Source organism: Helianthus annuus, chromosome 9, assembly GCF_002127325.2.
Source record: "Helianthus annuus cultivar XRQ/B chromosome 9, HanXRQr2.0-SUNRISE, whole genome shotgun sequence".
Taxonomy (NCBI): Eukaryota; Viridiplantae; Streptophyta; class Magnoliopsida; order Asterales; family Asteraceae; genus Helianthus; species Helianthus annuus.
Window position 1 is genome coordinate 171247208 of NC_035441.2, and position 14377 is coordinate 171261584.

At 33.9% G+C, this 14377-nt stretch overlaps 1 protein-coding gene across 9 annotated transcripts; it reads right to left on the minus strand.

Moving 5' to 3' along the window:
• Positions 1 to 5106: 5106 nt before the first annotated feature.
• Positions 5107 to 8088, minus strand: LOC110879589 (BEL1-like homeodomain protein 3). 9 transcript variants are annotated; one of them, XM_022128070.2, is made up of 6 exons: positions 7774 to 7986; positions 7302 to 7387; positions 6294 to 7036; positions 5836 to 6203; positions 5690 to 5750; positions 5107 to 5617 (listed from the first exon to the last, which is right to left on the minus strand). In XM_022128070.2, exons 2-6 carry the CDS (start codon positions 7306 to 7308, stop codon positions 5327 to 5329), a joined length of 1470 nt encoding a protein of 489 aa, XP_021983762.1. In that variant the 5' UTR covers positions 7309 to 7387; positions 7774 to 7986; the 3' UTR covers positions 5107 to 5326. The 9 variants fall into 9 exon arrangements, with proteins under 9 accessions (XP_021983762.1, XP_035833761.1, XP_035833760.1 ...); XM_035977868.1 differs by having other exon boundaries at positions 6294 to 7107; XM_035977867.1 differs by having other exon boundaries at positions 6294 to 7107; positions 7700 to 7986.
• Positions 8089 to 14377: the final 6289 nt, after the last annotated feature.

A 14377-nucleotide genomic window follows, 5' to 3' on the forward strand; every position in this document is an offset into this window, starting at 1 on the left:
TATATATTCTTAGCAGTTTATCTTTTATCTTTTTGTATTATTATGATACTTTTTACAAGGTTTCCTTAGGTTTACATGAAAATCGCAAAAAAAAAAAAAAAAAGAAAAAAGAAAAAATCTTCACACTTTCATTCTAGATAAGACCATTGGTAATGGTTAATGTGCTCTAAGGGGTATTTTCTGTCACATCAATAACGCCTTTCGATCATTACTTTTCGATTTTTTTCCTTATTTAACGTTATACTAGAAACGTCTTTCTATCTTCGTGCCCTATAACATCCAAAAAGACTCTGAGTTTGAGGCGTTGTCTTTAACGCTCTTATAATATAATATACATTACGCGTGTTCTTAATGTAAAGTAAGGTATAAGACAGCTTGGGTCAAATATGGAAAGCTCTAAATGCTTAGAAGAAAATACATATTAAATACAGAGTATTGTTATATGATCCTATTAAATTCGTATGAGAAAATATTTGTTTTTTCATACATGGGGTAGGATTTACTGATTAGGAGTGAAGCTGGCGTGGGCCATTAGGTGGGGTCTAGAAAAACCTTACCAATAAATAATTAGATAAAGAAACGTATGGCTCCGGCAATATTTTTTTAGCATGTTCGTGAGAATGTTTCTGGCAGAGTTTGAACGAATAACGAGTGGGGTTAGACTTTCAAAAAATTTAAATGAGTATGGACTAAACTTTTAAAAATCCAATATTTTACACTATCGGAAATAAATTTTAAAAATTTTCGGTTAAATTAACACTAGAAGCGAAAAATCGAAAGGGACCGAGGCACCTCCCCCCCCCCCCCCCTCGAGCCGCCACCAAGAGGCTCACCCAGTGAGGAATGAGGTTGTCTTTTTAAGTAGAATTTCGATAGCAAACTTGTGTGAAAAGATGAAGGCACTTGGCTATTTATGGGTAAAATACAAGTCTAATTTTCAAGTTTTGGATTAGACTGATTGATAGTCTTTTAATTTCCGGAGCATATAACTTCGTAGTTTTACTGTTTTCGTTTTGTTCGTGTTTCTCTCTTTATCTAGCATTCCTGGCTAATTGCTTTTATTTTAATATATCTTCTTTGTCTTTCAAAAAAAAAAATAATACAGTAAATGGTTATGAGGCTAAGACCATGCGTGGTGGTGGTGTGGAGGCCTTAACCATGCCACTACACCACCCCTAGTCCGGCGTTGTTGATGGCGTGGGGGAGGAGGCGACAAAGATTTGACCGGCGTTGTGGAGATGATGGTGCTGAGGTGTGTTTTTTTGATTGGGTGGTAGGTTTTTTATTTAATTTTCTTTTTTTAAATATAAAATAAATAAAAAAATTGAATATTATTTTAAATTAGAAATTAACAATAAAACACTAAAATTAAAAATTTCATTAAATTTAAAACATACTACTTCAATTTAACATACTAGAAACATATAATTTAAAAAAAAAAAAAAAAAAAAAAAAAACCTACTCCTCGTCCGAATCATGAAACTCCAAACCTAGAGAACCTACTAGTTCGATTAAATCGTATCTCAACCGAAAATGAGTTTCTTCATTACGCAATTCTAGATGGATATTTTGTGGAACTTTAACTTGTGTAGGAGGATCCGGCACCCAATCCGGGGATATTGCACGTCCGTCTTCTTTGATCAGCATATTGTGCAATATGATACATGCATACACTATGCTATGTATTGATTTCTTGTTCGTCGCACGAACCGGTCGGTGTAGTATACCCCATCTACCCTTTAAAACACCAAATGCCCTTTCAACATCTTTTCTTGCTGATTCTTGCAATTTTTTGAACGCGATTTCTTTAGGCTCGACAAGAAATGAGGGAGCTTTCACAAAAACAGACCAAGACGGGTATATACCATCCATAAGAAAAAAGCCTCGTCTGTAATGTCGACCGTTAACATAGAAAGGAGAGGAAGGTGCGATACCATCCGTTACGCTTTGGAACAACGGCGACGTGTGCAACACATTGATGTCGTTGTTTGAACCTGGAACACCGAAATACGAATGCCAAATCCATAAATCATTCGACGCCACCGCTTCTAGTATGATGGTTGGTCTTTTGATGTCTCCCTAACATACGCCCCTCGCAACTCTCTTGGACAATTTTTCCACTCGATATGTGTACAATCGATGCTACCGAGCATCCCGGGAAAATGCCATCTAGCCTCGTGTGCGGCGTAAATACGTGAGATGTCGTGGCTCGTCGGTTTACGTAAAAACTCGTTAGCATACAACTTAATGACCGCGTTGCAAAAAAATTGCAAACATTCACATGAAGTTCTTTCCGACATAGCTAGGTATTCATCATATTGATCGGGAGGGTTACCTGTCGCTAGTTGGCGAATGACGGACGTGCATTTTTGTATCGGCGTGAAACTTGGTTTGCCCCTCGCATCGTAACCTTCTTGAAACCATTCCTCGCTTGCTTTGGTGTCTCCAACAATCTTTAAAAATAATTCTTTGGGTAAACGAAACCGATCTCTAAAAGTTTCGGCATTGTAGAGCGGATTTTCCACAAAATAATCGTTCATCAAAACTTCGTTGGCACGTATACGATCACGGTCGACCATCTTCTTCTTTGGGCGGGACGACTCGGCATCAAGCTCGTTATACACCTACACAAAATATTTTAGCGTCTCGTTGTCGGAAGACGACTCGGTATCACTATCGCTAGACATCGGAAACGTCGAATCCGTAGGGAATTCCATTTGAGAAAGATATAAAAATTGTGTGAAATGGATTTATGTTATTGTTGTGTGTAGAAAATGGTTTAAATGGAGATATATATAAAGGTTTAAAGGTTTTTCTTTTTAAGTTACCGTTATTCAATGGATAAATACCCAACGTTCAAAAATCGTCCAATTTCAACACGTTATACATTCCACGCGTTACAAAAATAACGCGTTAAAGTCATTGCGGCGGCGGTGTTCCGTTTTGGTTTCACGCGTAATGGGGGTGGTATAACAGACCACCCCGTGTGCTCTAAGTCTAACAACTAACAAGCCCACTAAAAATTTTTATAAATTAGTCAAATATAAAAGAGCCCGGTGATCCAATGGACTATAACAACTAACAAGTCCACTAATTTTTTTTATAAATTAGTCAAATATAAAAGAGCCCGGTGATCCAATGGACTATAACAAGCCCGCTACATTTTTTTATAAATTAGTCAATCATGTATCAACTCTGATATTATGTTTTTTTTTAAAATTAGATTCATCTTTAAAATTGAGGTGTCCTGCAAAAACTTTGGTAGCCTCAAACCAAAAAATTGGGCTATTTTTTTTTATCTAAAATAGCGCTTTTTACGTACAACTTTAACATAAACCTTTTTATCAAATAACTCGGTGCTATTTTAGATTATTTTTTCTATACAAAATAAATACTCACTAAAATATATCTTTATTTTCTTAAAATGATTTTGGAACGACTGAATAATTGTTTTCCATTTCTTAACCATGCATCCTTCTTCATCCTCAATCCGATCTCTGAACGAATGTATATTGCATTATTGCGCCGATGGCTATCCTTTATGAACGATGTGGAACCATCGATCATATAGGATTATGGTATGAATCATAGGATTGTAAGATTTCGAGCTTTAATAACTCAAAATTCTAAGTGAATCACTAATAGTTATGACATTATCGTTATCATGTTTTGTTTTGTTTGGAATTTTCAAAGATTATTTATGTGAGGTTTCAAGGGTAATTGGTGCCTTGAGGAACAAGTGGAGGCGCAAAATGAGGCATTGCAATACATCCTCACGCGCGGTGTAACAATATGAGACCTATATATACCATATAAAATCTCACACGATACTTATCTAGTCGTTTTGACACTGGACATACTTCAAATGTTGCCACAAAAAAAAACGAAGTTATATAATCTAACACTAGCTAGTTCATCGGGGTTGACACTTACTACATTGCTTCATTGTATTTTGAGAGCCAATTCCAGTATTCCGTAGTGATCCAAAGCACGTTAGCCAGATTTTCAACACACGAACACATGATTAAATTTGAAACCATTCAGGGATTGTTCATGCACTCAAATCTTTGGTATGAATTACCAACACGTTAGAAAATAATGAGATTTTCAGTCTCATAAGATCTAAACAATCTCACGATCATACAAGACAACAACAATTGTACGGTCAGGATAGGTCGGATGTAGGCAAATCTTACCTCCATCCATGGGGATATAAAGGCTACTTGGAATAATTTGAAGAATTTTTTGGTCAAATGATTTTTGGCAACATAATATGAAGTCAAGGGAAGTCTTTAAAAGCAGTTCAAATTTCAAGAAAAAAGGATGATCTTGGTAAAGGAAATAAAGAACATATCTTTCCAAGATGATGAAAGACATATGGTGTTAAAAGAAGAAAAAGGGTACACAAAACAAGTGGAGGTCATAAATGTCATTTACTTCTCCATTTCAGACCCCTCATAGGCATTTTCATAATCTTCCAAACTGAATAAATGCCTACAAGATTTATATCTATAACCAATCATGCTAAGAAACAGCTAAAACTAGCAATCTCACATGCAGCAACCCATCTCTACCTATATCACTCACCTATGACCCAAATGAAATTACCAAAAAGGACACAATTTCAATAGACCCCCCCCCCCCCCTAATAGCCTATGAATTCTGCATTAAAAAAAAAAGAATTTAACAATTTGGAACTTTAATGTGGCACCTGTTAAAAATCTTGTCTAGCCTCCGATTAGTTGCCAATTAATCGTTAGTCTCGGGTTGTCCGAGTATTTTTCATCTAATCAGCCAATTAAACGCTAGTCTCTGGTTCACCGAGTAATTTTCATCTAATCGGCCAATTAATCGCTAGGCGGTCAACAGTGGTCTAACCTGGTCGGTGGTCGTCTAGTGATTCTGGCCAAAACCTATAAATTTTGGCAATTAATCCTATCTACTTCAAAATATGGGTCAAAGAAGGTGTTTTAACATGTCTACTTAGAAAAATTACATATAAAACTGAAAATTACATATAAAATCCAATCCGGTTAATCCCTAATCAATCCTGATTAATCGCTAGTCGGTACCCCACTAGCCGACTAGCGATTCTTACAACACTTGTTCAAAACAAATAACAAGTTTTATTTATCCAATGAAGTCATAATCATAATATCTTTAATGAAAATATATACTAATAAGTTCTAAACAAAACACCACCTATATTCACATCCCTATATACATACACTACTTCACAAATTTAAACCAAGATCAGCATGGGTGTGTGTGTCGTGTACACTTCTTAACTATTGTTTTCCAACACTAAATCGCTTCTTTTATTTAGTTATACCACAAAATCAGACAATAACTGAGGTTCCACAAACCTGCTAGCTTCCATCTGGTTGAAAAAATCAGGATTCGAGTCACTAGATTGACCCATATGTCCACCCATTGGACCCAAGTCTTTCTCTTTCTCTTTATCTTCAGAAGACGACGAGTTGTTGTTTAACGATTTAAATGCGTGTTCTTGTGACAATACGTCATTACCTTCCGCCTCACCGAATTCTTCTTTGTACATATCTTCAATCATCGGTTTCCATAGTCGCACCCTTGCATTGATGAACCAATTTGCAATCTAACAAAAAACGTGTATAAAAATTCAAGATCATCACAAATAATAAACTCAGTGACCGAAAACCGTAATTACCTGACCACGTGTGAGACCTGTTTGCTTCGCTAGCATGATTTTCTCTGAATCTTTCGGGTAACTGTAAAAAAAAAATCAACAATATAACGTCAGAAATCAAAAAAAAAAAAAAACGCGTTAAGAAATTAAGAACAAAAAGAACATACGGGTTGAGAAAATGTTCAAAAAGCCAAGCACGAAGAATGGAAACCGAGCCTTCGGGCAACCCTCTTTGTGGCCTCCATGAATGGCGGGTCCCACCAAAGTGATGAAGATTTCTTTGTTGTCTGAGCTGTTTTTCCACGTTTCTTAAACGAGGTAAAACTCGGTCGGATGAATCATCTTGTTCTCCTAAACTTTGACGGGTCAACTGAACTTGACCGTTAATTGCATCCCTTAAGCACCGAAAATGGCGGGAAATTGTTTGATGTGCAAGTGCTGTGTATGGTCTTGCAGCCCCACATCCAGAAACCACATCTAACGTTGCTTCAACGATTTGCAACTGTTGGCAATATTCTCGGTATTTTCTGTCAACCTATATATCATATTTCCTAATTAGTATTTCATAGTCGTAAATTCGTAATGTAATATTTAAGAAATACGATAACAGTTTATGCGCATTTACCTCATCTAACAACGAAAACAATTTCGCAATCTTGTTCTGTAGATCTTGTTTCTCAGAAGCCGAAGGTTCACCGGACGAGCTAGTAGTAGATTCACGAGGGGTAAATTTGGAATCTTTTTCATCAACATGAAGCCTATGTAGATTATTATTATTATGCCGATTCATCTTTAGCTGAGTCAGCGCTTCACGAAGATTAGCTACTTCCTCGAGTAATTCCTGTGACGGTTTGAGATATTTGGATTCCATAATTCTCCCGATAACCCCGTATGAACCATCATACGTATCTGAAATCGAGCATTGACCATTGTTCATAGCTCCATTTTTCGGAGTACCAACAAGATTGAACGATATGTACTGAGTGTTTTCTACTTTGTTGGGTTGCGAACCATGATCGCTCGAGTTCGGAATATGTGAATTCAAGTAATCGTATTGGAAAGCGGGCAAATCCATGGAAGAAGTCGGTATTTGCATTCCTAAACTGAGCGACAATTCTTGATAATTCAAGTTATGTTCATCATCCAAATCGTTACGATCCTCGACTCGTGGAAGAATTTGGGCGTTTGGTTGCATATTACCGGATAAAAGCTCCAAGAACGAGGTGTCGGTAGATGATTGGTTTTGATACATCATATCAACCGGAGGACAAGCCGATTCTTGATACGAATCGCTTGAAATATAGGAGTTCGGAAACACGTCTCTTTGATGACTACTTGAAGTAGAATAATAAGTAGCCATCTTAATTCCTAAAAAACAATAACAATCAAACGGATTTAGAACCGCCGGCTAGTGATCCTGTTAGAAGCAGATATGATACCTAATTCAACAAGAAATAGACAAATCATTTAAAAAAAAGGAAAAAAAGTTTCTTAATTTAGGTTTTAACTAATCTAAACAACATAACTAGAAACACATGGCATGCTTTACAATCAGTTATGTAAACTTTATCAACATACACAAACTAACAATGATCTTGAAAATTACTAAAGTGGCATATCATCAAACACTTACTGTGCATAAAAAGGCAGATGAATTGTATGAATCCAAAGTCCACTGTGTGTGTATGTGAAAGAAGGAAGGTGCTATGAAGGTATGACCTAGAGGAAAAATAAAGACAGAAACAAAGCAGGTGAAAGGAAATCTTCCTAAAAGGGAGACAAAATTTGGATATGAACAAGAAGAAAATAAAGACTCCACACAATAAACTAATGGATTAAAGTAATCAAAAAAACAAATCCACATACCCAACCCTCTTTATTATTGAACAATGACCAACACCCACAATTAAACAAAGATTAAACATCGCAATTATTGGATAACAAGCAAACAAAAACATTATTATACACATATATATAATATATAATAACAATAGTTAATCAAAAAGTTTACATAGTTGCGCAAACACCCACCCAATTGACTAAACTAATCAAAGAAATGATAAAATTGAAACCCAAAATTGAACAATGAGGCCCAAGACTCTCACGTGTGGACAAAAGTTGAGATTTTTAACGATTTGGGTGAGAACTGGAGGTGAAATTGAAGTGGGGTTTGGTTGAATTGGGTGTAAAAGAGAATAGTGGAAGAAGAAGAAGGAGATTGCTTGAAAAATGGAGATTGTGAAGGGTAACAACCAGTTGGTAGACCTAAACAGAGCTCACCTTCATCTTCTTCTTGCTGAATTTTTAATATAAATAATAATAATAATAATAATAATAATAATAATAATAATAATAATAATAAATAAGTTGTGATTGTTGATGAAGAAAATGGAATTAGTAAAGAAAGAAGTCAAATGATCAATACACGTCTCCAACGTGTATTACGTTTCATATTGCCGGCAACCAACACCACTTTTCTTTATGATTCTTTCTACACCGTCCGATTTGTTTTTTTAGTAGTTGTTGTTACTACATTAGAATAAAAAAGTGTGTGTTTGAATGTTGATTAGATATGGGGGTTGGTAATCGGTCGGTCATGTAGTAGATTTTGGTAATAATACTAAAATACTAAATTACTAATATCAATCACATAATCGATTATAAAGTCATGTCTTACACTAATCGGATACCCTCTCTACTTGTTACTTTTAACCCCATCAAGTAAGTAACAGAAACCCGTGAAATATTAATATACTCATTATGATCTTAACAATGAAAGTGCATTTTGAGACCTCATCGCCCGAAACTTGATTTTACATTTACCTCAACGACTGTTTTGATATATAAAATCCTCAACTACAATTCTAATAATTTTATAATTTAAACTTTCAAGTTTCTAACGACTTAAACATGTTATTTATTATAATATTTAAACAGTATGATATATTAATATATTCGGCTAATCAAACGAGTATCATCTAATCCAATATCTTATACTTGGTTTCATATCCGAATACCAGTCCTGAATATTTCTGGTCAAGATCGGTTTTTATCGAAAAAATGTATGTTATTAAAATGGCATACTCTTAAGTGGTGTTGTTTAAAAATATATTAAAGTGTTAACGAGATAAATATTGAGTAGTAAAAAAAGGTTGGTGATCAGTTATAAGATCGTACTAGTATTGAACCGAATTGGTACCGTACCGTATAGTATCGATATCGAAGTTTAGGTAAAACAAAAACCAAATGCCAGTTAGTATTGGTATGGTATGGTACCATTAAAAGTCTTGAATCGGTACCATACCACATAGTACTAATATCAAAATTGAGCTAAATTTAAAACTAAATACCACGCCATATGTTTTACCCATACGATACTGGTACGATATCAGTATAGTGTTTTTCTGTTAGAGAAAATGGCTATAATGAACGAAAATCAAGTTATTATAAATCATTTATCTAAGAAAAATATATAAAGAATTAACTATATAAATAAAAGTAAAGTACAAACTTCCTTTTGAAAGAGAGGTAACTGTTAAGAAATAAATATTTAATGATATAGGTGTAGGCTTAGTTGGATCCGTATATGTTAAATACTTTTATTTTCTTCTTATTTTGTCATTTCCTTTTTAGAATAACCTACATGGTGTGTATGCTATTATCAATTAAATTTATCATTATAATTTAAAATGTTAGTATAAAAAGAGAAATATAATTTTCTATTTTATATTAATAATTTCTCAATTGAGTTTTAGCCATAGTTGTATAAGTCTCGATTAGTCGTCGGAGGTTTACTGAGTAATTTCCCTCTACTCGGTCAATTAATCGATAGACGGTCGACAGCGCCCTAGGCATTCCTAATCGGTCATAAATCGACGTTTTCAAACAAATTCCGGCTAATTACCGGTCAAATTCTAGCCATGTTCCAATCAAACATTTTAAATTTTGGTGATTAATCTTGTCTACTTAAAAAATGAGTCGATGAGGGGTTAAAACTTATCTTCCTAAAAAATTACACATAAAAATATGTGTGTGTATATATAAAATTGAAGATTACATATAAAAATCTCAATCCGATTAATCACTACTAATCCCAATTAATCGTTTGTCCGTACTTACCGGCCAATTAACGCCTAATGATTCTTACAAACATTGGTTTTAACCATGGTTGCAAAAGTCGTTAGGCGCTCCCTAATCGGATTCGGGAGTACTCGGGAAGTACTCGGCTTAGGCGGAGATTACTCGGGGAGTAATTGGCCTGGGAGAACAGTACTCGTGCCTCAGCAGCCTACTTTGTAGCGAGTACTCGAGGAGTACTCGGAGCCTAGACGGGACTTTTACAACCATGGTTTTAACATGTCAAAAGTTTTACAGACTTTTAAAACTGATGGTAAACCTTAGTTACTTGCCTAGTAAAGGTATATGTAAATGTTAGATAAGAGAATTTTTTTATTATCCTCATTGTCATGTAGACATTTTTATTGTTGTAACTTGTAAATAAAGTTTATTATATCAAAGTTATCAGAAATATAAGTTTGTTATTACTTGGAAAAGAGTAGAAGTTATATAAAACTTGTAGAAATATTAATGTTTTACCTTTGGTTTAACGACAAATATTTTTAACTCAAGACTATATGGTATTAGCTAAATTAAAGAAGTTTATTACACAAAGTTAATCAAAAGTTATAATATCTGTTATAAATAAAATTGAACGGCAAACTCAGAGGCATCGTTGAAGGTGCGCAGGTGGGACGACTGCATATGACCCATTTTCTAGAGGCACCCCACACAGCCCGAATCTGAAGAAGAAAATTTTAGTCTATTTTAACTTAAAGGCTGTTGTTAAATGAGATTGGGGGCACTAAAAAAGTTTGGGGGCAATTTTCATTTAACTTAAAAGACCGTTCACAAAGATAACTATGGACAAACTACATTACTTCTAAAATTTACACCATTTGTTCTCGGTTAGGCTAAAACCCTTACCACAAAAAAAAAACACCAACACAAACACCATACTACAATTAGACTACAAGCCTTTTAATATGCGTTTTATAAATATATCATGTAACACGGGACGCAATAATTAGTTCATTGATGCATGTTAAATAATGTATTTTGTAATGTTTTTTTTTTTTTTTTTGTTGTGTCAAATAAACAATAAACTATAACTATTAATAAAAAAATAAAATATTTAAAAAAGTTGTCACGCTCCCGTGTATAAATTTATTATTATGACCCGACTCTATTGACTTGTGACATATTTTAATTAGTTAGTTGATTCTAATAATACATCTGTTTAACCTTATTAATATGTAGATAATATCTACTTTAACACATCTCATCCCTTTTTGAAATAAGACTTAGAATAAATATGATTTTTAGTTTTAACAATCGACTATATTATCAACCATAAAATGATGTTTCCTTAAAACTTGTTTCATATGTAGCCTGAAAATTTTAAATGAATACTAAAAAACATTGACGTGGTAAATCGGTCATCTCAAAGATACATTCATTTTATTTTCATTGTTGTTATCTTTAAAGACTAAAGAGAGAGTTCAAAAATCTACCTTTTTTTAACCATAAATTTGGATCACTGACAGACATCTGGCGTATTATTGTGCCACCAGCAGAACTAACCGATCATATCCATTTCCACTGGACAATAATGTCTATACATCAATTAATGGTTCCTGAAAAACACATTTTATTCAAACAAAAAAGGTGCAGCTGCCAGGCTGCTAGCATACCCACCATAAATCCAATATGTACATCAGAAAGACCCAAACACACTTCTCCAAACAACACACTATACCAACACAGACAATTACCAAGCTATTTTATACAACTCTAGGCCCACCTATTTCGACCGGGCCTTAGATCCATAAAAAGCTAAGAGGCTTGATGTCGGTTAAGGTCTTCGGCAAAGAGCACTGGAGCGGTTAAAGACCAATTTGTTCCTCGTTTTCCAAATACACAAAAGCGTTGTAAAACACAAGGCATATATATATATATATATATATATATATATATATATATGCCCATCCAAAACGTTTTTCCGACGACCGGAAACTAATGGCGTTAGGGTTCTGTTAGTCAGGGTCTGTTGGTGGCCAATATGTTAATAGTGACGACTGCCAGTGGTTATTTTTAAAGTTGGGACTGTTGTTGGCGGCCACTGACGAATAGTTAGGATTATTAAAATCCAATATTCCTAATTTAACCCATGGGTAGAGGATCTTGTACACTAATCTAAAAGTGTGAGAAGGGTGAGAAATATTGTGGTGATGACATGTGTCCTCAATCTAAATTAATTCAAAAGGGTAAACAAGTAATTTTCTTATTGATTTAATTAATTGATAAATTTCCATAACCACCACCCTTAATTATAGGAATACGAATTAAGAATTAATCTACGAATTTGTGTTATCTTGTTCAGAACTGTATAGTGTTATATATTTTTATATAGTGTTACATAGTGTTATATGGTGTTATATAGTGTTTTTTGGTGTTATATAGTGTTATATGATCGATGTATAGTGTTATATAGTGTTATATGATGTTATATGGTATTATATGGTGTTATGTAGTGTTATTTAGAGTTATATAGTGGTATATAGTGTTATAGTGTTATATTTGTCTAATAGCATGTCTATGATAGATGTATAGTGTTACATAGTGTTATATGGTGTTACACGGTGTTATACGATGTTATATAGTGTATGATGGATGTATAGTGTTATATATTTCTTGTAGCAGTTACATATTTCTGGATTTTTTAGAATGTTCGAATTTTAAAATAAGTTTAAAATTGAATCGCTAGAATTTAGGAGGGGTTACCTAAATTGAAACATATACAAAGACACTATTACCCCAACAATTTTCAAATCAGTCCAAATAATTAAAACACAATTTATAATTTGGTCCGTATTGATCTCAACCATTAGATCAAAGATCTAATGGTTTAAAGCACTTCTCACACTTTTGAATTAATGTACACTATCCCTACCTTTACCCATGTTTGTAAAAAAAAACAATCCAACCTATGGACTAATAAACAACCCAAAATCACCGACCCACTATTAGAATTGGGTTCCTCCATCTAAAATCTCTGCACACTTTCTCTTCATGAACTGGTTGTGATCATATCCACCAAAAACCTACAAAATTCCGAGCCAAAAACTACCTACTTTACCGACTCACTTTTGTCGCCGATTCCCCTCGCAGGGTTGCTCTCCTTCTTGGAAAATGACTCTTAAAGTCGTCAAACTCTGATACCAATTGTTAGAAAATCAGGCCCTTGATCGAACACACAAACACGAGATTGAACAAACTTGTTCAACTTTTTATTATTATTAATCAATGAAAACACACAAAATACAATAGCCATCTATTTATAAGTAACCTTTTTGCCCAATCCTCTTGCTCTTATCATTAGGGGTGTGCACGGTTTTTGGGCAAAATCAAAACCGAAACCAAAATGTTAGTTTTCGGTGTTTGAAAACCGTTCGGTTTCAGTTTTTTCGGTTTCGGTTTCTTCGGTTTCAACACCGGTTCGGTTCGGTTTTCGGTTATTTTGGTTTTTGAAACAAAACTATGTAAGATTCAAAAATAAAAAGTAGAATTTAAATTTAAGAATCTTTCTTATATGTTTATATTTAAGTTATTATACTTAACCTTTTTAACTAATAATTTTCACATAAACCTAACCTTCTCATCTATTTTTATGTTTTTTCAAAGTTTTTATTACGACATTTTCTTTTATAATAGAGTAAACTGCCATTTTGGTCCCTGAGGTTTGGTCACTTTTGCTACTTTAGTCCAAAACTCAAACCTTTTTCATCTGGGTCCCTGTGGTTTCAGTTTTATTGTTATTTTGATCCAAAAATGAAATCAGGTCATATTTGTCTTATAAAATCCTGCAATTTTGTCATTTTTCTTAGGGGCAAATCAGGTCATATTTGTCTTATAAATATTGTATTTATTTATAAAAAAGAAATGATCATTTTGCCCCTGCAGAAAAAGACAAAATAGCAGGATTTTATAAGACAAATATGACCTGATTTCATTTTGGACCAAAATGGCAATAAAACTGAAACCACAGGGACCCAGATGCAAAAAGTTTGAGTTTTGGACTAAATAAGTGGCAAAAGTGACCAAACCACAGGGACCAAAATGGCAGTTTACTTTTTATAATATTTTGAAGATTATTTAAGTTTTATATTAAATTTTGTTAATTGTTGTAGGCAATAAACAAATCATCTCAATTATAAATAAACATGTTAATGTTTTTATTATAATTACTTAATATTCAAGAATAAAATTAATAACTGGGTAAATTACACTTTTCGTCCTTTATGTTTGTACCGGATTGCAATAGATGACCTTTAACTTCAATAATTACAGTCATAGTCTTTTTTTTCGGAAAACTCATTACACCTTAGGTCCTTTAGCACTAACCAAGTTATAATTTTCAGTTAAGTCTATTCCTTTAAAGGTATTATCGTCATTTCATGCTTTTATTTAAATTGTTTCTTAATAAATAAAACCAATATATATAACATCATTTTCCCCAATCCCCCAACCTAAAACACCATCATCTTACCATCATTAACCACCACCAAAACGATTCTGCCGGTCAACCTTTCTTCTATGACAACTCACCCCATACCGAAACAATTCTGCCGGTCAACCTTTCATTCGTCGTGT

Excerpts from the sequence above, each read along its gene's own strand:
- LOC110879589 (XM_022128070.2), bottom strand. Across the intron at positions 6,204-6,293 it reads TGTTTTCGTTGTTAGATGAG|GTTGACAGAAAATACCGAGA; the intron begins GTAAATGCGCAT and ends TATGATATATAG. Across the intron at positions 5,618-5,689 it reads CAGGTCTCACACGTGGTCAG|ATTGCAAATTGGTTCATCAA; the intron begins GTAATTACGGTT and ends GTTTTTTGTTAG.